Source organism: Geotrypetes seraphini, chromosome 6 (assembly GCF_902459505.1).
Source record: "Geotrypetes seraphini chromosome 6, aGeoSer1.1, whole genome shotgun sequence".
In the NCBI taxonomy this organism is placed as follows: Eukaryota; Metazoa; Chordata; class Amphibia; order Gymnophiona; family Dermophiidae; genus Geotrypetes; species Geotrypetes seraphini.
The window spans coordinates 17,133,309-17,157,684 of NC_047089.1; the positions used below are offsets into that span (position 1 = coordinate 17,133,309).

At 44.3% G+C, this 24,376-nt stretch overlaps 1 protein-coding gene across 4 annotated transcripts in view; it reads right to left on the minus strand.

Moving 5' to 3' along the window:
* The window catches only part of TENM4 (teneurin transmembrane protein 4), a 1,150,563-nt gene that overhangs the window by 65,139 nt on the left and 1,061,048 nt on the right, over positions 1-24,376 (minus strand). For all 4 annotated transcript variants that reach the window (XM_033948175.1, XM_033948174.1, XM_033948172.1 and 1 more), the window contains 2 exons: positions 17,198-17,430; positions 12,469-12,623 (listed from right to left, as the gene is read on the minus strand). In XM_033948175.1, the coding sequence (XP_033804066.1) occupies positions 12,469-12,623; positions 17,198-17,430 (388 nt within the window). The remainder of the gene's footprint in view (positions 1-12,468; positions 12,624-17,197; positions 17,431-24,376) is intronic.

Sequence of the window (24,376 nt, forward strand, 5' to 3'; positions counted from 1 at the left end):
TAATCTAATCCTTAGGTTTGTATTCCGCATCATCTCCACGTTCGTAGAGCTCGACGCGGTTTACAGTAGGAGAAATAGGAAGGAACTACAACAGAGGGTTAGAGGTAGAAGTGCTATCTCCTCCTCTCCCTATTGGCTAAGGCTCTTAACATTTGCATCTCCTCTTCCTATAGGCTAAGGCTCTTTCCACCTGCATTGTGATGTCATAGAGCTTTATGGTTATAGAAAAAGAGAAACATGATGGCAGATAAAGGACAAATGGCCTATCCAGTCTGCCCATCCGCAGCATCCGCTATCTAATCTAATCTAATCTAATCCTTAGGTTTGTATACCGCATCATCTCCACGTTCGTAGAGCTCGATGCGGTTTACAGTAGGAGAAATAGGAAGGAACTACAACAGAGGGTTAGAGGTAGAAGTGTGAAGAAAATTTAGAGGACTTGGGATGCCAAGATATAAGAGTTTCCTTGATTCCTAAATTGGAGGGAGACTTACATTTTTTGAGAAAAGCCAGGTTTTCAGATGTTTGCGGAAAACTTGGAGGGAGCTCAAGTTCCGAAGAGGGGAGGTAAGGTTGTTCCAGAGCTCAGTGATTTTGAAGGGGAAGGAGGTCCCTAGTTTTCCTGTATGGGAAATGTCTTTTAGCGAGGGGAAGGATAGTTTTAATTTAATATACAGCTTGTTTAGAATTTCAGAGGGGGCATATTAGAAAAAAAAAGAATTGGAAGTGGTGTTTGGAGTAGTTAATGTTTAGACGATATGTCTGTCGAATAAGGCAGTTTTTATGACTTTTCTAAAAGCGACGTAGGTCAGTCTAGCTCCATTAATGTAGTTGTCTAGCCAGTGTTGTTTGTTTGCTTGGTACATTAAAGTTCTATCCATGAAGGTTTTGTATTTAATGCCGGTAATGCTTGGGTATGCCAATAGATTGCAGTTTCTAGTTTGTCTTATGGGACTGTATAATATGAAGTGAGATAGCAAGTATGGTGATGTGGTCGTGTTTTCTTAGTGAAAGGGCGGGACCGCCGGAAGACGAAGCAGCGCGGATGCAGGGCTCACAGAAGGGCCGGGACTGCCAAGAGGAAGCAGCAGGACACCGGTAGGAGCTTCTACATGATGAGGGGGGGTTCGGGGGGCTGTGGGGGTCCGAGCGGTCCTTTAGGGTGGGGGTGTGGGTGGGAGTGCATGCGAGCGGTCCTTCGGGGTGGGGGTGCGGGTGCGTGCGAGCGGTCCTTCGGGGTGAGGGTGCGAGCGGTCCTGCGGGGGGGGGGGGGGTGAATCGGACTTCGGGGGGGGGCATCAGGCTTTCAGGGTGGGGACAGGACTTCAAGGGGGAGAGGAGAGTCGGGGCGGGGGAAAGGAGAGTCGGGTTGGCCAGAGGAGAGTCAGGGCGGGCGAAAGGAGAGTCGGGCGGCGACGGGAGAGTCGGGGCAGCATGCGTGGTTTACGGGTGGGCGCGGTATATAAAATTTTTTTTACCATATATGTCAGTTTCCCGCGCGCTATGCCCGTGTGCGCATTTTACACGGGTGTGCGTTATCTACGTGAAAATACGGTAGTCTCAGGGCTGTGCTTTATACTGTTTGTAGCTGTTTTATCATGGTTGTGGGGCAGGGGAGATAGAGGATGTTGCAGTAGTCAAGGAGGACTAGGGACTGGACCATGAGCTGTCGAAGAATTTTCAAACTTGCCGCAAATGATTTCTGTATTGTTTTGTTGATTTGTGGTTGCATGGTGCAGCATCTGTCTAGCGCAGGGGTCTCAAAGTCCCTCCTTGAGGGCCGCAATCCAGTCGGGTTTTCAGGATTTCCCCAATGAATATGAATGAGATCTATTTGCATGCACTGCTTTCAATGCATATTCATTGGGGAAATCCTGAAAACCCGACTGGATTGCGGCCCTCAAGGAGGGACTTTGAGATCCCTGGTCTAGCGTCATTCCCAGAAGTTTTAGAGTGGGTTGAATGGGGGTATGTGATTGAGTTTATTACTAGGTTTGTTATGGTTGGGGTTTTATTTTTTTTCGAGAAGTTTGAATTTTGTTTTGTCTGGGTTCAGTTTCAGTTTGTGGTCTTTCATCCATGTTGCCACTGTTTCTAGAGCTCTGTGTAGTGTGTCTGTCATGGTGGGCGTTGGCTGATAAAAAGGAAGGAGAATGGCAATGTTGTCTGCATAGCTATAGGAGGTTAATCCTATTTTGTCTAGGCAGGTGCCTTGGGGTACGCCATGGTTCTGATTTTTCTTTGTTTGTCTTTACTCTGTAGGTCCTGGGATTGTAGGAATCCTTGAAACCATGTGTGTACTTTGTCTGTGATTCCTATTGTATCTAGTATTTGTAACAGGATGTCGTGGTCTACCAGGTCAAATGCTGCGGTGAGATCTAGCATTGTTTTGCCTGTGCTGAGGTGATGTCTAGCTGTGTCCAGAAGGGAGCCTAGTAGTGTCTCAGTGCTGAAGTTGGTTCTGAATCCAGACTGTGTAGGGTGGAGCAAATTGTGGTTTTCTAGGTAGTGGGTGAGGAGTTTATCTACGAGGCCTTCCATTAGCTTGACATATAGTGGAATTGAGGCTATGGGTCTGTAGTTGGATGGTTGATCCGTTGCTCCTTTTGGGTCTTTTAAGATCGGGGTGATGATTTCGGAGATGTCTTGTGGGAAAAGGCCATCTGTGAGCAAGGTTTGTATCCATTGCATGAGGAGAGTGCGGAATTTTAGGCTGGAGGTTTTTAGTAGATATAGAGGGCATTAGTTAAGGTTGCAAGCTGCGTGGCTGTATTTTTTATAGAGTTTGTTAAGGTCGGACCATTGTATTGTGGAGGAGTGGGACCAGCTGCAGCTGATTCTTTTTCTGTGGGGGGCACTGCGATCTCTTTTAGGTGGGTTGGGGGTTCCTGCGAAGTTTGTCCTGGCAGTTGTAATACCAGCTCTGGTTATCAGAAGCTGAAACATTTCATACTATTTATTTATTCAATTTTCTATTTTGTTCTCCCAAGTAGAGAATGACACGGGGACAAATTTTTCCCCATCCCTGTGGGAACTCATTTTCCCGTCCCATCCCGGTGAGTTCTTTTCCTGTCCCTGGCCCATTCCTGCAAGCTCCGTCCTCCTCTGCACAATCCTCAAACTCTTTAAAATCCTAAGTAGCAACATTCTAGAGCTCAGATTGTGATGTCATAATGCCTCATTCCACCAATGCCTAAGCTCCGTCCTCATCTGCATAAGCCTCAAACACTTTAAAATCCTAAGTAGCAACATTCTAGAGCTCAGATTGTGATGTCATAATTCCTCATTCCACCAATGCCTAAGCTCCGTCCTCCTCTGCACGAGCCTCAAACCCTTTAAAATCCTAAGTAGCAACATTCTAGAGCTCAGATTGTGATGTCATAATGCCTCATTCCACCAATGTCTAAGCTCCGTCCTCATCTTCACAAGCCTCAAAACGCATTAAAATCCTAAGTTGCAACATTCTAGAGCTCAGATTGTGATGTCATAATGCCTCATTCCACCAATGCCTAAGCTCCGTCCTCATCTTCACAAGCCTCAAAACGCATTAAAATCCTAAGTTGCAACATTCTAGAGCTCAGATTGTGATGTCATAATGCCTCATTCCACCAATGCCTAAGCTCCGCCCTCATCTGCACAAGCCTCAAAACCCTTCAAAATTATAAGTGCTCGAGGCTTGGGTGGTTAAGGCAGAGCTTACAGGAATGGGGCAGCGACAAAACTTGCGGGGACGGGGTGGAGAAATTGAGTTCCTGCGGGGACAAATTTGTCCCTGTGTCATTCTCTAATACCAATAACTAACTGCAGAGTTACCTATACAAAGACTTGAATTTAAAGATAGGATAGTTTATGAAATGATTTGTTTTTATGTCTTTTTGTAGTTTGTAATAAATTGATATGTAGGCTTATAAGTCAAAGAATACTTGATAGAAGAATGTGTACTGTTAACACCCTTAGGGGTAGGATATACTATAAACCTCCCCACAATACCTTCTATACCACAACTGTTTATATGACAAAATCTTCAGGCCCTCAGAGGTGCCACTAGAAGCTCAATAATCATTATTGAACTCATTATTCGGGTGGCCACGTCGTGAAGAGTTATACGGTTCTGAGGGATTGTGCCCTGAGGAAACCTGAACAGGGTGAAACATGTTGGCAGTACTTGTCAGTTTGAAAGTGGCCCCCACAATATTAGGTGGTAGGGGTTAAGTGAAATGCGCACTGACAGACGCCAGGTCCCAGGTTCAGTTCCTTCACAGAAGTTTCATTAGGGATAGAATCAAATAAGAAGCACAGCCAGGGGTGATTATATAAAGAATATATTATAGAAATAGTCTTACAGAAAAGTAATATTTATAAGCATTACAATTAAGCAGAGAGCAAGCAGTCTCACTGCCTTACAGAGGTCAGAGGCAAAGAGGGACATAGAAGCTTGCAGTTCTAGGAAGCTTCGTGTTCCATAGATAAAGGGAAGGATAGACAGAGAGAGGGGGAGCCAGTGGCTTGGCCTTCCCATGCCAGGGTCAGATTGATATAATCTCCCAGGGGCCTCTAGGCTGACAGTACTCTGTCCCTCTTGGCTGAACCACCCAAGTTAAGTTTAAAACTTTATTTAATATTTACAATAACTATTTATTGAAAAAATACAAAAAAATACAAAAATAGGATTATTTAGCATTGCACATTAAAAACCAAAGAGACCCGATGACGATAGGGGACATAAAGCCAGTTGCTATGAAGAATTATTGAGCTTCTGGTGGCACCTCTGAGGGCCTGAAGATTTTGTCATATAAACAGTTGTGGTATAGAAGGTATTGTGGGGAGGTTTATAGTATATCCTACCCCTAAGGGTGTTTTTGTAGTTTGTGACATTGTTTTAATTATGTGTGTTGGATTACAACTCATTCAGAATTGTTGCGAGTAATGCATTTTTTTTTTAAACAAATAAATAAGCGGCCGTCTTCTGTGGAAATCTTTCTCAAACTCAGTTTCTTCTTTTCATACCTCATCTATTTTTAACTCTTCGTGTAACAGAATACTACAGTCTGTGGTTTTCCTTTTAATATTACATGCCCCATTCCTCACAATAATTTTCAGTGTACAATTATGCTGCAAATCTTGAGTTAATGCCAAGAATATAGTTTGCTTTGAACTGACAGCAGTTAAATATTTCATGCCTCCTGGTTCTCTGGTGCCCCAAGAGCGTAACTATACAATTTTTCTCTCTCTTCCAAATCATGAAGAAGTATTTCTCTAGCTATATAAGATAGAAAAGGTAACTGGGAAGGGATCCTTCATTTTAAAAAGGGGGGAAAAAAGAAGAAAGAAAAGGTTGCCATTTCTCTTTTTTTTTTTTCCACTTTTTCCAGGACTTTTTGAAAGTACAACATGCTTACTGCAGAAAATCAAACTTTATAGATACGCTGAAAGATTGGAGAAACTGGGGCTCTTTTCCCTGGAGAAGCGGAGACTTAGAGGGGACATGATAGAGACTTACAAGATCATGAAGGTCATAGAGAAAGTGGAGAGGGACAGAAAGAGAGAGAGAAATGGAAAATGAGAGAAATATATATAGAGAGAGATAGAAAGAAAGAGAGAGAGACAGAAATAGAGAGAGTTAGATAGAGAAAGATTGGAGAAACTGGGACTTTTTTCCCTGGAGAAAAGGAGACTTAGAGGGGATATGATAGAGACTTACAAGATCATGAAGGGCATAGAGAGAGTTGAGAGGGACAGAAAGAGAGAGAGAGAGAAAGGGAGACAGAGAGAAAGAGAAAGAGAAAGAGAGAGAGAGAGAGAAAGAGAAAGACTGGAGGAACTGAGACTCTTTTCCCTGGAGAAAAGGAGACTTAGAGGGGATATGATAGAGACTTACAAGATCATGAAGGGCATAGAGAGAGTAGAGAGGGACAGAAAGAGAAAGGGAGAGACACAGAAATAGAGAGAGAGAGAGAGAAAGATTGGAGAAACTGGGTCTCTTTTTCCCTGGAGAAGAGGAGACTCAGAGGGGATATGATAGAGACTTACAAGATCATGAAGGTCATAGAGAAAGTGGAGAGGGACAGATTCGTCAAACTTTTGAAAACTACAAGAACGAGAGGCCATTCAGAAAAATTAAGAGGGGACAGATTCTGAACCAATGCTAGGAAGTTCTTCTTCACCCAACGGGTGGTGGACGCCTGGAATGCGCTTCCAGAGGGTGTGATAGGACAGAGTATGGTATTGGGGTTCAAGAAGGGATTGGATGATTTCCTGAAGGAAAAGGGGATAGAAGGGTATAGATAGAGGATTAATATGCATGTAGATTAAAAATGTAACAGCAATGGTGAACTACACTTCTCCTTCTGTATTCGCTGTGATAGGGGATTAACAGAACCGCAAATACAGAAAAGCCGCAAATGACTTTTTCATATGTTATTCACTGTTTTCTATTAAAAACCATCGTGAATATGGTGAAACCGTGAACAACATGGTGGGAGAGATGGCCTGTTCCTGAAAAAGAGGCAAAACACAGTGACGAAAGTGCTGGTTATCAGTGATTTACTCTGTAAACGCTTGGAATCAGCAATTTCTCTATGCAAGCTGATGTAATTGGGGGGGGGGGGGGGGAGGATCCAGCAAGCTAAAAACTGTGAATAATCGAAACCGTGAATATGGAGGGAGAAGTGTACTGCATTATTACAACGACACAAGGTATAACCAAGATGATGGTGTCCCAGGCTGATTTTTTACAATATCAATTCTACAGGACTACAACATTCTCCCAACCAGAGATCAATACATATTTTTTTCCCCATTTTCTGAGGAGCTGGGAGTTTGACGCTGCAAAGATATTTAGAGAACAAAAAGCATCGAGGTCAGCCTTCCGTGGTGCGTTTGCTTTTCAATAGAGCAACATGCTCAGCTCCAGGCCTTTTCTGCGTCAGCCATGCGAAAACACAATGAAAGAATGAGACCACTGCAGTTAGAAGCAGCTGCTACAGTAAAGATTCTTAAGTGAAGAACTTGCTGTGGGTATTTATGTCCCGGGGATGGAGGGAAGAAAATGATTGCATAATAGTGACATGCAGAGGGCAATTTTCAGAGGAATTTTCCAGGAGTAAAACGGCATTTCAAAGTTGCTTGTCTCGTGGGCAGTTAAAAGTAGAACCACGGCAGAGTTAGCGGAGGTCTGTCCGGGGCAGGTAGCGAAACGATGCAAGCACTTGTAGTGTTTTGATCAGGAAAAAAAAACCATCTGAATAAAAAAACAGCAGTAAGAGCGTCTGTGGTTACTTTTTCCTCCAGCGATTGTCAAAGTGGAAGTTAGGCATGCACATCTCCTTTGAAACTGGGGGCAAAATCTGTAGGGGGTGAGAAGGACCAAGAAAGAAGCGAGCAGGCCTCGGCCAAAGTACAAGAAACAGCAAAGAGGCAAGAGAGAGGTCTATACCAACCGTTAGTAACGTTTATTCAAAACATACAAGAAAGAAATTTAAAAGTCCTCGGTCTTTAAAGAGACCATATGAGGTCCCAGACGAATGGAATCCTAGGAAAGTCCCAACCAGGATCCGGGTTTCGGCAACAAACTTGCCTTCCTCAGGGGACAACGTTTGTGGTGTTCTTCCTTGATTAAAGGCTAAAAAGCAAGAGCACCACGGTTTAAGAACAAAAAACAAAAAAAAGCAGATCCCCGCACTGAAACAAATATTAAAAAAAGGTTGCCAAAGCTGAAAGAAAAGTTAATGCATGCCTACCGTGTTGGCGTTCCGAATCAAAAAGCGCTTTTCGATTCGGAACGCCAACACAGTAGGCATGCCTTAATCAGCTGGAAAAAAGTTCCAAAATCAACCCTGGTTCTTATCTTAACGGTGCATTAAGCATAGTTTTCCAAGTGGCTCTGCGTGCTACTGTGAGTTCGAAGGGGCTCCGTTTCGGAGGAAAGTCCCCCCCTTCCCCTTCCTCGGGACCTTCAGCGCTGCTTGTCGTTGCCAATGATCCAACCCAGCGATCACACAGATTGCTGGATCGAGTCACTGGCAACGACAATCAGCGCTGACGTTCCCGAGGAAGGGGGGGACTTTCCTCTGAAACGGAGAGATTCCTTAAACGGTCTGCGAGCATTTTGCAAGACGAGCCAAACATTTTCTTAATTTTCAGTTTGCTAAACGTGCGTTGTCTTGCAATGCGGGCACTCGATGCGCACCACGCCATTACAGTACGAACAACATACGCGCGTTGCATCGCTGAGCGCAGTAATTAAGCGAAATACAAGCACGCCCAGTACAATATCCCCTAGCCCAATACATCCCGGATTTGCCTTCACTGTTGCCCAGTCCCTGAACCTCTACTCATTCTGCCAGTGCCCAATTCCATCCCATTTGGCTCCAAGTCTACCCAATTCTCTGAGTTCCCACCTAATCTCAATGCGCTGTGGGAGTGTAGTGACTGTTCTAAACGAGCGAGGTCTTGCAATATAAGTATATACAGTATATTTTCTATTCAAGTTTTGGGGTTGTGGCATGAATCGTCCGAGTTTCCATTATTTCCTATTCGCTTTGATATACGAGTGCTTTGGATTACTAAACTAAACTAAACTTTAAGTTGTATAGCGCATCATCTCCATAAAGATAGAGCTCGGCACGGTTTACAGGTAAATTCAATAAATGAGGGAAGGACATAATAAGAAATTAGAGGTTATGAAGAGAATAGCTATAGGTTCCGCAGAGGGGCAGGGAGGTTGTTCCAAAGCTCAGTGAATTTGAAGAAACGGGATTTCCCTAATTTACCTGCATATATGATGCCTTTTAACGAGGGGAAAGATAGTTTGAGTTTGTGGGCGGATCTGGTAGTGTCAGGTCTTGAAGAATTCCAGGATAGTGGGATTAGGGGAGGATCTTGAAAATTAGGCAGGTACATTTAAAGTGAATCCTAGAGAGGGAAAAATGCTTGAGTACCTGATTGTAAAAACCGCTTAGATAACCTTGATAGGCGGTATATAAAATCCTAATAAACTTAAAAAAAAACAACTTAGAAATCACCGGAAGCCAGTGAAGTTTTGACAGAAGCTAGCTCACAAACCAAGGTACCACAGTATACAGAAAAACTTTCTATTTCTCATTGCTGAATCACAGACTTGGATCGCTCTCTAACAAACTGAGCGCTTAAAATTTTAGATGTCTCTAAATTTCTAAAGCAAAGCCATCGATATCCCCCACCGAAGACCAGAAAATTCTCCCTTCAAGCATTCTGACTTCGAGGATCGGTTTTTGTAGAAAGGGGCTGCTTCTTGCCAAACTGGACTTCTGCAGGGGGTGCTGTTGACCACATTTAAAAATAACACAGCGATCAAACGGAGAACCTCTCTTTTCCCAGTAAGCTGCGTGTCTTAGGAGCACGGCACGACTAGAGCTGCAACCAATTAGCAATTCCATGTAATTCAAGTCTTCTCGTTTCCCCCTGCTGTTGCTAATTTTAGCAGAAAGGTATTCAGCCGCTATTTTGTATATGCTAATTTAATTTGGTTCTAAACAGGGCTGTGCCAAATTATCCAGCTGCCAAGAGCAAGAGGTTTTCTGATGATCCACCTCGCCGGTCAGTTCAAGGCAAGTTACAGACAAATAGCCATTCATATCACTTGCCCTCCCAACCCCCACAAAACAGCTTAAAACCTGCAATATTCTACCGAACATCAGACCAAAAGAAATAATGTAATGTAATTTATTTCTTATATACCGCTACATCCGTTAGGTTCTAAGCGGTTTACAGAAAATATACATTAAGATTAGAAATAAGAAAGGTACTTGAAAAATTCCCTTACTGTCCCGAAGGCTCACAATCTAACTAAAGTACCTGGAGGGTAATAGAGAAGTGAAAAGTAGAGTTAGAGGAAAAATAAAAATAAAATAAACATTTTAACAAGACAGCATTGATCTAAATACTTTGGAAGGTAGAAGAGAGGAGAGAAAGGAATAGAAGCAGAAGGGGGAGCCGTTGAACAGTAGAATTCTGGAGAAATTTAAATGATAGAAATAGAACAAAACAAAGACAAAAGGCAAAACAATAGATAAGATTAAAGATAAATCATAAGCTGGAAAGAAAATAAAATAAAACTTTGTCTTCAATCCACGGTTTCAGCGTCAGTGATGAAGTGGAGCAAGTAAGTTTAGGAGGAGCGATTGACGTTTCCAGAAAGGGCTTCTTCAGGGAAGAGACTTGGCAGACAGTCCCAGGATGCCTATGTCTCCTCCCCTGCAATGTTCGTTTTCTAGAATATACTGCTTCTAAATGCTAATTCCACTTTTCTTGTTTTCTTAGGCATCTGTTGGCTGGTGTCATGATTGCTACAGTTGTCTGGGTCCGTCCCACGCCTGAGCAAGGCGAACCAACATTTCAGCCAAAGCGATAGCCCTGAAGAAAAGCCACAGCACGTGGGCTGGAACATCCGTTCGACTTACTCAGAGGCAGCGGTACCCAGAGAACTGCAACAATCCACTTTTCTTCTTCGAAAACGTCCTTGTAATGCCATGCCTTCAGCTTCTTTGTGAACACTGAATAATTCGGCATCTGTTGTATCTCCAACAGAATAGTACACCACGATTTGAGTCCCATAACCCCCAATGCCCACCTATACGTGGGCTTGTAACTTTATTTCGGTTGGCACTTTAAGAAGGCCCTGTTGTGAATAACATAAGATCCATAAGTTCTCTAGACTGGATTATTGCAACTCCATCTATTTAAGCCTAACTAAAAAAAAACTCCATAGACTTCAGCTAATCCAGAACGCCGCGGCCAAGCTTATTTTCGCAAAAGGCAAGTTCGACCATGTCTCCCCACTCCTGGCCAAATTTCACTGGCTCCCAGTTCACTCCAGAGTCCTCTTTAAATGTGCCTGTTTAGCCTTCAAGATCCTACATGGCATCCTCCCTCCCGTTATCCCACACTTCTGGAATTCCTCTAACCCTAATTCCACTAGATCCTCCCAAAAACTGAAACTATCATTCCCCTCTACAAAAGGTATATCCCGCGTAGGAAAACTAGGAACATCCCTCCCCTTTAGAACCACAGAACTCTGGAATAACCTCACATCCCCGCTCAGAGTTTCAAGTTCCCTCCAATCCTTCTGCAAACACCTGAAAACTTGGCTCTTTTCAAAAACCTAACACTTCCCGCTGTTTGGTTCCCTGTCCCTCTTTATCTTCCTAGCTCCTTTCCTATAATCCTTCATTGTAGCTCCTTTTCAACCTAACCCTGTAAACCGTGCCGAGCTCTACGCTTGTGGAGATGGCGCGGTATACAAACCTAAGGTTTAGTTTAGTTTAGGTTCATACCAGGGACATTGGGAGGGGGGACGGAGGCCCAGATGTAGACTGGGGGCGTAGACATATTCCTCCTCCCTCTCCCTCCCCTCCTGCCTGATTGATCATTCATTTCTTTTTCCCTCTTCTACCTCCTATGGTTTAGCTCAGGGGTGGGCAACGAGGGCCGGAATCCAGTCGGGTTTTCAGGATTTCCCCAATGAATATGCATGAGAAACATTTGCATACAATGGGAGGCAGTGCATGCAAATAGATCTCATGCATATTCATTGGGGAAATCCTGCAAACCCGACTGGATTCTGGCCCTCGTTGCCCACCCCTGGTCTAGCTTCTCTTTCTCCTTTACCCCCTCTCCACGGTCTAGCATATTTCACCGTCCTCCCCCCCCAACTCCCACCACACTGCCGCTGCAGTTATCCGACCTTCCGGCATCAGCTCTGTCGCCCCCTTGCCAGCCCTGGAAGCTTTTTTCTCTGCAGCGTCCCGCCTAGCAGTAACGGGAAGTGATGCAGAAAGAAAGCTGCCGAGGCTGGCAAGGGCCGAGGCCGCCTTGGAAGTTAATGCCGCAAGGCTGGAGAACCGTGGCAGCAGCTTGGGTGGGGGAAGGAGGGAGGCACGAAAAATGAAAGGGATGCCTGACTGCGGCGAGGAGGGAAGGGAGAAAGACATCCAACTGCACAAGTTGTGGGGTGGAGGGAATGCCGGACAGTATATACAATGCCACTGGAGGAACCTGAGCCAAGATAAGGAAATTGGGTCATTAGGGCATAGGCAGGGGGTGGGTAAGCAGAGTGGGCAGACTTGATGGGCTGTAGCCCTTTTCTGCCGTCATCTTCTATGTTTCTATGAATGGGGGGAGGGCTGGATCCCCCCATGGCTTTTACCCTGGTCCATACACCATTAAAGATTTATCAAATATACCAGACCCTCCAAATGTAACATACACAGAGGAATTTAAAGTGAACTTATCGCTCAATTGCAGCTAGTGTAACCTTGCCAAGATAGGAATAATCATCAAAAAATGGGCAGTTTTATTTTGCACTGATTGCAATATTTTTAACTGATACTTTGTAAGACCGCAATAGAGTACATTATAATCATTTTAACCTCAGCCTAACGAGAGTGTGAATAAATTCTAAAAGGGTACATTGACATCTGCGACGAATACCTGAGATATGTCCATGACAGAGTCACAACTGAGAGGCCTGGCAGACGTTAGGTCATTGGAGCCCAGCAGGGTGGAGATGAGGCCATTCTGATCGATACGCCTGATCATGTTGCCGTCAACAAAATAAATCAGTCCAAACTTGTCCACCGTGATACCTGTTGAAGAAAAAGAGAGTCTAACCAGCCGCTCTTTCAGTTAGCAAGGATGTGAACATTTGGTGTCTTTTACTGGTTCTAACAGAGTCAACAAAAAATTGGAAGAACTGGGACAGGCTAAATTTTTCCTTTTGGCAGGAAACTGTGTGTCAATGTTATAGATATTTTTTATTAAAATTGTTTATTCAGTTTCAAAACGTTCAATAAGTGCAAGACAAGATAAAATCATTTTACACTTTAACATCACTTAATACTCTACCAAAGTCTAATTCACATCAAATATCCCTCCCTCCCACATACCCAACAATTGTCCTTAAGCATAAGAAAACAAAAAGTATCCCCATCCCCCCCCCCAACTTGGACGTGTATGTTGAAAGGGAAAAAGTAATATTAATTCTTTACAATATTTTGTTAATGGCTCCCAAACATCCTTAAATTTCTTAAAATGCCCCTGCTGTATGGCTATTACACGCTCCATTTTAAAGATTTGGCATAACGAATTCCACCAAAAATTATAATTAAGCCGATCCCAATTTTTCATAATTTGCTGTATGGCAACTCCTGTCATGATGAGCAAATGTTTATTATTACTAGAAGAGATTTGGCTCTTAGCTCTCATGGAAGTACCAAATAACACAGTGTCATATGATAATGCCGCCGGATTTTCCAGTAGATTATTCACTTGGCCCCAAATGGATTTCCCAAAACTAAGTATCAATGGACAATAGAATATTAAATGATCTAATGTCCCAGCTGCGAGATGGCAGTGCCAACATCTACAAGACTTAGAGCTGTCTAATTTCTGTAAACGAACCGGGGTCCAAACTGCTCTGTGTAACAAGAAAAACCAAGTTTGTCTCATAGATGCCGACGCTGTACATCTCATCCTCCAAGCCCAAATCCGTGGCCATTGAGACGCAGAAGAAATCTTAATGACTGGCAACTCTGGTGTGCGATTGCATAAAATACGGCAGGCATAAAATCATAGCAGGCATAAAAATATAAATGTAAATGGGGTCCAGTTTATACATTTATATTTTTATGCCTGCCATATTTTATGTACATGACATAAATATATGATGTTTTAATAAATTGATTGTCCTCACACGGTTTGACTCTGTGTCCCTTCCCCCACTCGTTTTTTTTAATGAAGATACCCATTTTATGTAGATTTATACAATCATATGTGGTTTTTTTCTAGTCTGTGGAGTGTATGTTTTTGGGATTATTAGATAATAAATATACTTAAATAAATTAACCCCCTCTTTTACAAAGCCACGCTAGCGGCTGCCGCGTGGCAACAGCCCCAAAGCCTTTTAAATCTCTATGGGCTTCAGGGCCGTTATAGCGCGGCAGCCGTTACAGTGCGGCAGTCTTTTACAATTTAATTTAGGGCGTTATTCCTAATTATATGTTACTAGAAGTGACTCCATAGACGCATGATGGATCTAAAAGTGAGCGTTGGCAAAATGAACTCAGAATGATCATATCTAGCAAGTTTCAGCAGGACAGTTCAAGTCCTTATAATCCTGGTCACTTGTCACACCACAGATGACACTTCACTGTTGGGAAAATAAACCCAGAGAAATAATGAGTCTCCATGTTCCAAGCCAGATTACGGGGTAAAGCAAGGCCCAAGTTTTCAAAACACAGAAACCAATGAGAAGAAGTAATTATATCCAGGCATCTGAATGGCAGCAACTTACTATATGTCATTCTAAAAATTCCACTGTGACCCAGTTACATATAAGTTGTGTCCAAAAAATAAAAAAAACAGCAAAAAAAAAAAAAATACTTCTAGGAATAATACATTTTAAAAGATGCATGTAGCAGCATAAATAAAAGATATTTTTCTCTTCTGCTTAGCAATATACCCACAGCATGTTTTGTTGGCAACCAATTCCAGCTAAACAATATGCCCAGAAATCGTGGCTCGGTGCACAGACTATCTTTGTATTTTCCTACAAATGAAGCGCTACTGGATATGCAAAAATGAAAAAAAAAATTGTGAACTGTCCATCTTCTGAAGATGCTTGGAAGTGAACTGGATGACGATGCAATTATGAAAATGCAAATTCCATCCTACTTTTAAGAAGCAACCTCCCTCCCCTCTTCACTCTCTCCCTTCCCCTTCCTATCCCCCTTTTATTTTTATTTTGACTTTGATGTACTGTATTTTTCGTTCCATAAACGCACTTTTTTCCCACCCCAAAGTGGGTGGAAATCTCGGTGTGTCTTATGAAGCGAAGGTGCAATATTTTAATCCCCTGCGCACCAGCTTTTTAAACATCGCCCGCCGCTCCTCCCCCTGTACAAATGCAAAACACCCCCCCCCCATGGTCGCAACACCTTTAAACACTGCCTCGCTGCCCCCCGTACAACTGCAACCCCCCCCCCCTGCGCCGCAGCCGCTGTCGTTCCCCGCCGTACTTTTTTCTAGCCTGGTGATCCAGTGTATATCCCTCCCTCGACGGCTCTGTATCATTTTCCAGCAGCGGGTGCACGAGTCAGGAGTGCGGCAGTCAGGCCCAAGCTTTAAACGCTCCTGCTTGGGCCCACACCGCTTTCTGAATGGCTGGCGGCAGTTCTCGCGGCACTTGATGGTATTGCTATCACGGCAGGGGAGATGAGCCATCTCTCCTGTCACAATCGTTGCTGGGGGGGGGGTGAATTCTGTAACAGGTGTTGTTTTTGACAGACGCCGGTTACAGAATCCAGCTTTTAGGCGAAGGACTGGCTCCTCCTTCGCCTATATGACCTGGCTTTGGGCATTTGGAACTTAGGCTTTTTTTTGGTTTATTATATGACTTAAGTGTAGACGTAGTGGTGGTCTGGGCGTTTAAACAGCTGAACGTAGAGGCAGGCCATTATAAAAAAAACTTGTCCCGGACTCCTGGACAAACTTTTTAAAACCCGGCAGTTTATCTGGGTTTTGGAAATCCCCGACAAGCTCCAGCTGCATCTGGAAGGCCTCTGAGCATGCACAAATGACGTCACACACATCCGCGCATGCTGCGGGCCCTCCAGACGCAGCCAGAGCTTGTCGGGGAAGAGAGGAGGCTTTGTGGGGGAGGGGCTGGGGGGGCTGAATGGGGTGGGGATGGAAGTGGAGCAGGGCGGTGTTACGTGTCCGGAGTTTTCCGGACTAAAATATGGCAAACCTACCTACAACGTAACTGGTTAGGCAGTTAGAGGGGATATTCAGTGGCGCTATCCAGTGTGATAGTCCCTCAAAGTTGGGTTACTGGATTTTCCTTTGGGAAAATCAAGACCCATAGCCCTGCCCAGAGGACCGCCCAGTTCCACCTCTTTCCTATCCTGTTCCGCCCCAGCCCCGCCCCCAACATCCGCGCATGCGCGGACATGACGTAATAACATCACGTGAATGCGCGTGATATCACCGCGTTGCGTCTGTGCGGGTGCCCCTTCCCCACATGATTATGTCGGGAAGCTTTTCAAAACCCGGACAAAGTGCCAAGTTTTGAAAAGCTGTCCGGACACCCCGACATGTCCTCAAAAGGAGGACATGGCCGGGGAAATCTGGAAGTTTGATAATCCTACCTCAAAGGAACTCATAACTACTGTTTGCGCCAGCCCCGAGCCTTTCCTAAGAACTTAAGTCATTTACGGGTTCAGACCAATGGTCCATCAAGCCCAGTAGCCCATTCCCACGGTGGCCAATCCAGGTCACTAGTACCTGATCAAAACCCAAGGAGTAGCAACATTCCAGAATCCCAAAGAGTAACAAAAGATTCCGGAACCCCAAAGAGTAGCAACATTCCATACAGAATCTCAAAGAACAGCAAGATTCCGGAATCCCAGAGAGTAACAAGATTCTAGAACCCCAAAGAGTAGCAACATTCCATGTTACCAATCCAGGGCAAGCAGTGGCTTCCCCCGTGTTTTTCTCAATAGCAGACTATGGACTTTTCCTCCAGGAAATTGTCCAAACCTTTCTTAAAACCAGCTACGCTATACGCTCTTACCACAACCTCTGACAATGTGTTCCAGAGCTTAATTATTCTCTGCGTGAAAAAATATTTCCTCCGATTGGTTTTAAAAGTATTTCCCTGTAACTTCATCGAGTGTCCCATCATTTTTGACGGAGCGAAAAATCGATCCGCTTGTACCCGTTCTACTCCACTCAGGATTTTGTAGACTTCAACCCTATCTCTCCTCAGCTGTCTCTTTTCCAAGCTGAAGAGCCCCAACCGTTTTAGTCTTTCCTCATACGAGAGGAGTTCCAGCCCCTTTACCAACTTGGTCGTTGCCGCCTGGTTACATAGCTTTGACTATTGACTCCAACGAAGAATGCAATTTGAAGCCAATGTAAATTCACAATATATTTCTTAAAATGATTTAGTTGGCCGTTAGGACATGCAAAGCATATTCGTTTTCTTTCTGTTTCCTGTTTAATTTGTGAGGCAAAACTAGTATTTCAAATTCTTAAGAACTGCTTCTGTTCTGAAACAGCGAAATGACTCCTCCCCTCACCTACGTCCTGCTCCTCCTTCTGAAAAAAGGTCAGCGTTCATCCCTGGCTTTGCCGCCTTCTCTTAAAATCTTCACCTTACCTCTTGGATTGGTGAGTGCAGCTTCAATGGCTTTGCCCCCATCGCCACAACGATTGTCATCGAAAGGAAGACACTGGTCTCCAGTTCCACCCACCACTTCCAAATTCTTAACAATGTCCTTGATAACTGTGGTAGACTTGATTTTGTAGACCCGTCGACTGCTGGTGTCCGAAAGGAATATGGATCCGGTGATGGGATCTGTGGCCAGGTAATACTTGTGAGCTGGGCTATGGCTGAAAGAAAAATAAAATATGTTTCCAAAAGAGGATTTTTAGAAGTCCAACACCCAAAGAACATGTGATTAGAACGATTAGTTTTTTTAATAAAGATAAAGTTTTGTTCAGGAAAGAGAAAAAGACGTACCAAAAGACTACAGGGTTGAAGTCAAAATGATTTACAAAGCCAGGAGAAGCCCACCCAGTTGTGATGTGGCTGGCGGGGGTTTACCAAGCCCCTGTCAGCTAACGATGTCCAGCATCTCTCCCTTCCTTCCCTTCTGTGATCGTGGGGGTTTGTTAACTGCACTCCAAGCCCCTGCAACCTTTTAACTCCTCTTCTTCGCCGGCAGCAAGCAGGAATTCATAACTACTGCTCGCACCAGCCCTGTGCCTTCCCGCTGATGCAACTTCCTGTTCATGGGGCCAGAAGGTGCATCGGAGGGAAGGCTTTGGGCCAGCACAAGGAATGGGTGCGAGTTGCTGCTGGCGATTTCAGCACCAAACTACAGAACCTTCAGGAAGGAAATGTTCAAAAAATATGTCAAGACAAACTCCCGATACAACCAACATCCTCAACTCCATCATCAGCCTCCAAATGTTCCAACTAATAGCTTCCCTGTAATCATCTGGAAATGACCAGAATCTCTTCCTTTTGTAATCCGCAAGATATTGGCGGAATAAAAGAAACTAACGGACAGCCCCCCCCCTTACCCCCATTCCTTAATCTCCCGCTCCCTCTCTCTCAATCCTCTTCCTCCCTTCCCATGCTCCCCTCTCTTCTCACCTGTCTCTCTACAAATGCCTGTAAATTTTGTCCTGTATTTTACTGTGAATGTCAATTGTAACCCGTTCTGAGCTCCCAGAAGAACGGGATAGAAGTCCAAATAAATAAATAATGCAATGTAATGAAGAAGGATTTAAAAGGTACCAGAGGGCTTTGGGGAATGCAGTTAAGACACCTTGATTGCAGGATGGAAGGGCAGGAGATGCTGGGCTGGGTTTTTTTGGGGGGGGTTTTTGTTGCCCACCCACTTTGGACTCAGGCCTACTCAAAAATGGGTGTCTGGTTATGGCCCTGTCTTAGTCCTGAATATCCCCTGGCACTTTGTGGGCGGTCTGGGAACAGTTAGGGTGAGCGTTGGGGCAGACTAACAGTGATTTGTGCCCTTGGGCCAAAGGGGTCATGGGCCCTCAACTGTTGTGGTCCCTTGGCGAAGCAGAGGCTTAGGTGGTTAGTGATGATTTTCAGTCTTCGAGCTGGCTAAGGGCCAACATTCACGTGCTTAGTTGACAAATGGTTGTTCCGATGTTGGTCCTCAACCCAGTTGGGTTTTCAGGATTTCCCCAATAAATATGCAAGAGATTTATCTGCATGCGTTGCCTCCACGGTATGCACTAGACCTTCTACATATTCACTGTGGAAATCCTGAAAACCCAATTGGGTTGTAGACCTTGGGAACTGATATTGAGTACCTCGAGTTTACGCAAATGTCTCATTTAGGCAACATTTACAGCGGCCACAGATGTCGTGTAAGCGCGCATGTCTAAATGTAGATGCATCAATACCAACCTAAGACGTATGAGTATAAGAGTTCTTATACATGTAACTAAAGGGCAGACTGGATGGGCAGTTCAGGTCAGCTATCATTTACTACATTACTATAGGCCAAATATCATGCATGGCGCTCAAAAATGGCTGCTGGAAAAGATCGGCACTAAGCGTCGCTCTATAAGAGACCCACATCCTTTATAGAATCATGCTTAGCGCCGATTCTGGCACCATAACTTTGGGTGCCAGACTTGTACCTGCTGAAATCCGGTGTAAATACCGGTGCCCATGTTGGGCGCACTGACCTTGCATGCCGTAACAATGCCAGCAACTCTTCGAAACATCCCATCCCTTCCTGGTGGTATAGCGAGGGCAGGGGGCGCCCTCCTCTCTGCCCCCTGATCCTTCCCTGCCCTCCACACCACATGTGCTCTCCCTCTCCCGTACCTCTTTACATCTTCGCCACTGCGAGTAGCTTCTCTGGCCCGCTGCTCGCGCCGGCGTTGGCTTTCCCTCTGACATCACTTCCTGGCCCCCACGACCTGGATGCGATTTCAGAGGGGAGCCAGGCTGGCATAAGCAAGCAGCAGGCTGGAAAAGTTGCTTGGGATGGCAAAGATTTAAAGAGATGGGGGGAAGGTGCGTACGTGGCATGGGGGGGTGGCAGAAAAGTACTTGCATTACCTCAAGGATGGCACCCAGGATGATCCGTCGCCTCCCCCTTAATATGCTACTGTCCCTTCTCATGGCCATGGTCTCGAGTTGCTTGCTATGTGTTATGTCTTATAGAATAACGGGTAGCTACATTCTTGAAATTCCCGTGTAAATATCTTATTACATATCAGAATGTTCAAGATGTTTATTTTGACCTTGGTCATCTAGAGGAATTTTTGCAAGGTAAGCGTCAAGAGTTTGATTGACCTTAGGAGATGCATTAGTAATGATTAGGGTAGACTAATGCTCAATCACGTGATTGTGTTTTTTTCAGCATAAAAATCAACTGCAAAGCGATATTCTGAACTGTGTGTAATTAATTAGGCGTTAACATTACAATAATTGAGTATACTTAGGATCAATGCCTGAACCGACAGCCTGTATTGAAATTCCCAAAAATAGCCCCCAAAGAACACGAAGCTTAGGCATCATAAAAAAATGAACCAACCTCTCTTCGCCACAGCATCTGTGTGTGGCTGCATGGTAAGGCCCACATTTGAGCCCTACTTCTATTACAGGTCTTCCCTCCATAGTCACAGTATTGGGATTCACAAATTTTGAGTTATTGACGAGTCTCTAAACAAGCAGCCTCCCTCCCGCCTCCACAGCTTCTCTTTAAAGCCCTGGTGGTCCAGAGGTGAAGCGGGGCAGGAGCGATCTTCCTGCGGTCCTGTCCTAGGCAGATCCGGCTATCAAAAATGGCCGCTGCAGGTTCCCGCGTTGGTCCCGCAAGTTCCTGTGGTCTCGCCGGACTGCTGCGGGAACTCGAGGCAGCCAGTTTTACAGCGGCTCTGCAAGGGTCAGGAGGGTAGAAAGATCGTTTGACCACTAGATCATCAGGGCTGTAAAGGTAAGCTTTGGAAGGGTCAGGATGGGGCCCTAAAATTATTTGCAATTTTTTTATAGATTCACGAGAGGGCTGTACCCCTAATCCCCCCCCCCAAATATGAAGGGAAATATACACTACTATTTATCATTTCTTTAGCGCTGAAAGGCATACGCAGCGCCGTACATGCAATATGTAATAGACCCCTGCTCAAAAGTCCCTCTTGGCGGTACCCTTCTCCTCTACGGCCAACTCCTGACCCCGTCCCTTCTAGCTTGCTGCGCCATATGCCTGAAACAACCTGCCTGACTTGGTGCGTCAGGCTCTGCCTCTGGCGGAATTCAAATCCAGGCTGAAAGCCCCCTTTTTTGAAGCTGAATTTAGGTCCTAACCAACTTGTAAAGCACCCATTTCTGTTGGTCATAGTCCCCCCCTTCCTAAACGCCTCATCATTCCCTTTCTAATTCCCTATTTGAACAGCATATATAGATTCACCCTTTTGTCCCGTGTGTCTGTTATAAGTACATCGTAAGCTCTATCGGGCAGGGACTGTCTCTTGTGTGTTTAATTGTTCAGCGCCGTGTGCTTCTGGTGGAACTATAGAAATAAGAAGTTGTTGTTATTCATTACACAATGGCGTTGCGCTTGCACTTTGGTTGCGTGGCCAAACCTGCAAGCGCAACTTTAGTCATCATATATAGAATCTTGGGGGGGGGGCATATGTAGAATTCTGAGGAAAGTGGGCCCCTAATTTGTGGCTCCCACTTACAGAACTGCCCCCTACCAAGCCTTAAATTTGGAAGTAAAAAGCCACCTGCACGATGCTTCGAACAAAAGACAAACAGATTAGCGGAGTTTAAAAACGGAATGAAATAAAAGTGATGCTCGGAGAGCCGTAGCCTGCCTTAGGCAATGCAGCAACCGTCACTGGTTTTCAAAAGACAAAGACACGCCTCGCAATAAGGGTCACGTATTAGAGAATGACACGGTGACAAAATTCATCACCGTTCCCGCCCCTGCGGATAACCGCGGGAAATAATCCCATGTCATTTTCTAGTGCCTGTTTCAACCTCAGTCCTTCTACACCAGCATTCTTCAAAGCAAAGCTTGCGGGTCAGTGGTTGTGGCCATTCATACTCTGATTCTTATGGGAGCCAAGGATAATGAAGCCATTATGACATCACTGATGAGGTTGGCTCTTAGGCACTGGTGGAATGAGGCATTATGACATCACAATATCTGCTCTCGATACCAGAGACTGTCATTCTGTAGTGTCTAGTTCAACCTCGGTCCTTCTACACCAGCATTCTTCACAGCAAAGCTTGTGGGTCAGTGGTTGTGGCCATTCATACTCTGATTCTTATGTGAGCCAAGGATAATGAAGCCATTGTGACATCACTGATGTGATTGGCTCTTAGGCACTGGTGGAATGAGGCATTATGACATCACAATATCTGCTCTGGATACCAGAGACTGTTATTCTGTAGTGTCTGTTTCAACCTCAGTCCTTCTACACCAGCATTCTTCAAAGCAAAGCTGGGCCCATTCATACTCTGATTCTTATGGGAGCCAAGGATAATGAAGCCATTGTGACATCACTGATGTGATTGGCTCTTAGGCACTGGTGGAATGAGGCATTATGACATCACAATATCTGCTCTGGATACCAGAGACTGTCATTCTGTAGTGTCTGTTTCAACCTCAGTCCTTCTACACCAGCATTCTTCAAAGCAAAGCTTGCGGGTCAGTGGTTGTGGCCATTCATACTCTGATTCTTATGTGAGCCAAGGATAATGAAGCCATTGTGACATCACTGATGTGATTGGCTCTTAGGCACTGGTGGAATGAGGCATTATGACATCACAATATCTGCTCTGGATACCAGAGACTGTTATTCTGTAGTGTCTGTTTCAACCTCAGTCCTTCTACACCAGCATTCTTCAAAGCAAAGCTGGGCCCATTCATACTCTGATTCTTATGGGAGCCAAGGATAATGAAGCCATTGTGACATCACTGATGTGATTGGCTCTTAGGCACTGGTGGAATGAGGCATTATGACATCACAATATCTGCTCTGGATACCAGAGACTGTCATTCTGTAGTGTCTGTTTCAACCTCAGTCCTTCTACACCAGCATTCTTCAGAGCAAAGTTTGCGGGTCAGTGGTTGTGGCCATTCATACTCTGATTCTTCCCTCTCTTCTTAAAGAATGACATGAAGATGGTTTCCCGCGGTTATCCGCGGGGACGGGAACGGTGATGAATTTTGTCACCGTGTCATTCTCTATCACGTATCTCTCCTTTTCTTAGATTTCCTTACACATCCAGGGTGGGCAGGTGAGGGGAGGGAAATGTATTTTGAGGATTAAAATTACTTAATTATAATATTGTAATCACATCATACGTCTTATTGTATTAATAATTGGGAGGAGGGTGGTAGAAAATGATTGTTTTATGTATTACTTGTGTAGTTAATAGTGCTTTTATGCAGTATTTTATGTTCAATTAATTGTATTACACTGTCAAAGTTAAAAATCAATAAAGATTAGAAAAAAATAAAATAAAAAAGACAAAGACACGGCACAGAGCAGCCGATGCAAACAGTGACACAGGGCACAGCCAAGCGTTTGTCCTTTTAAAAATATTTACTGACAGTCACTAGCTTCTTGCTCTAGTGTATTATTGTATTAGCTTGTGATGACTAAATTTAAATGTTTGCCATTAGAGAATCCAGACGCTGATAAAGGAACCAATAAAGCTACTTTAAATGCTTTTAACCTCGAGTAGTGCTCAGACTCCAAAGATGGATTGTAAGAACTCAATATGGGGACAAACCCCTGTAGAGATTCTTATGGTATCTATCATTGCACCATATTATGGTTAAAGGTGGTTTAAAGTGCTTATTTGAAAAATGTTGATAATTCATTAATCCATAAAGAAGCGTAATGTCCAAATGTAAATCAACTTTTGAAATTATAATTTCAAAAATAAACTTAGCTTGAAAATTATCAACAGCATGAGTTCAGCTGGGTCCTGACGCGTTTCGCCGCTCTGGCTTCCTCAGAGAACCCGCTAAAGTGCTGGAAAAGTTCAATGCTGTGAATGTCCTGATTCAAAAAAGTAATTTTTCTGTTTCCTGTTTACTTTTTTGAATCAGGACATTCACAGCATTGAACTTTTCCAGCACTTTAGCGGGTTCTCTGAGGAAGCCAGAGCGGCGAAACGCGTCAGGACCCAGCTGAACTCATGCTGTTGATAATTTTCAAGCTAAGTTTATTTTTGAAATTATAATTTCAAAAGTTGATTTACATTTGGACATTACGCTTCTTTATGGATTAATGAATTATCAACATTTTTCAAATAAGCACTTTAAACCACCTTTAACCATAATATGGTGCAATGATAGATACCATAAGAATCTCTACAGGGGTTTGTCCCCATATTGAGTTCTTACAATCCATCTTTGGAGTCTGAGCACTACTCGAGGTTAAAAGCATTTAAAGTAGCTTTATTGGTTCCTTTATCAGCGTCTGGATATATTTGACCTTTAGGAACTTTTCTTTTGTATTTTCCCCAGTCGTTTATATTGCCATTAGAGAATGACATGGACCACCATCCTCTGCACCGCCTCGTCTCCGCTGGTCCTTTCACTGCCCCGTCCCCATCTCTGCCGTCCCCTTCAACCCCCCTTTGGTGAGAAAACCATCCAATCTGCCCATCTATGCCACATTTGGACGTCTTTCTTTTATGAAATGTGCCCCCAGATCTACAGCAGGCATAAGTGTGCCAAGTGGCACACATAATAGAAAGTATTCTATAAAGGGCGCTCAACTGGTAGACACACTCATGGCCCACCCCTGCTCCGCCCATGTG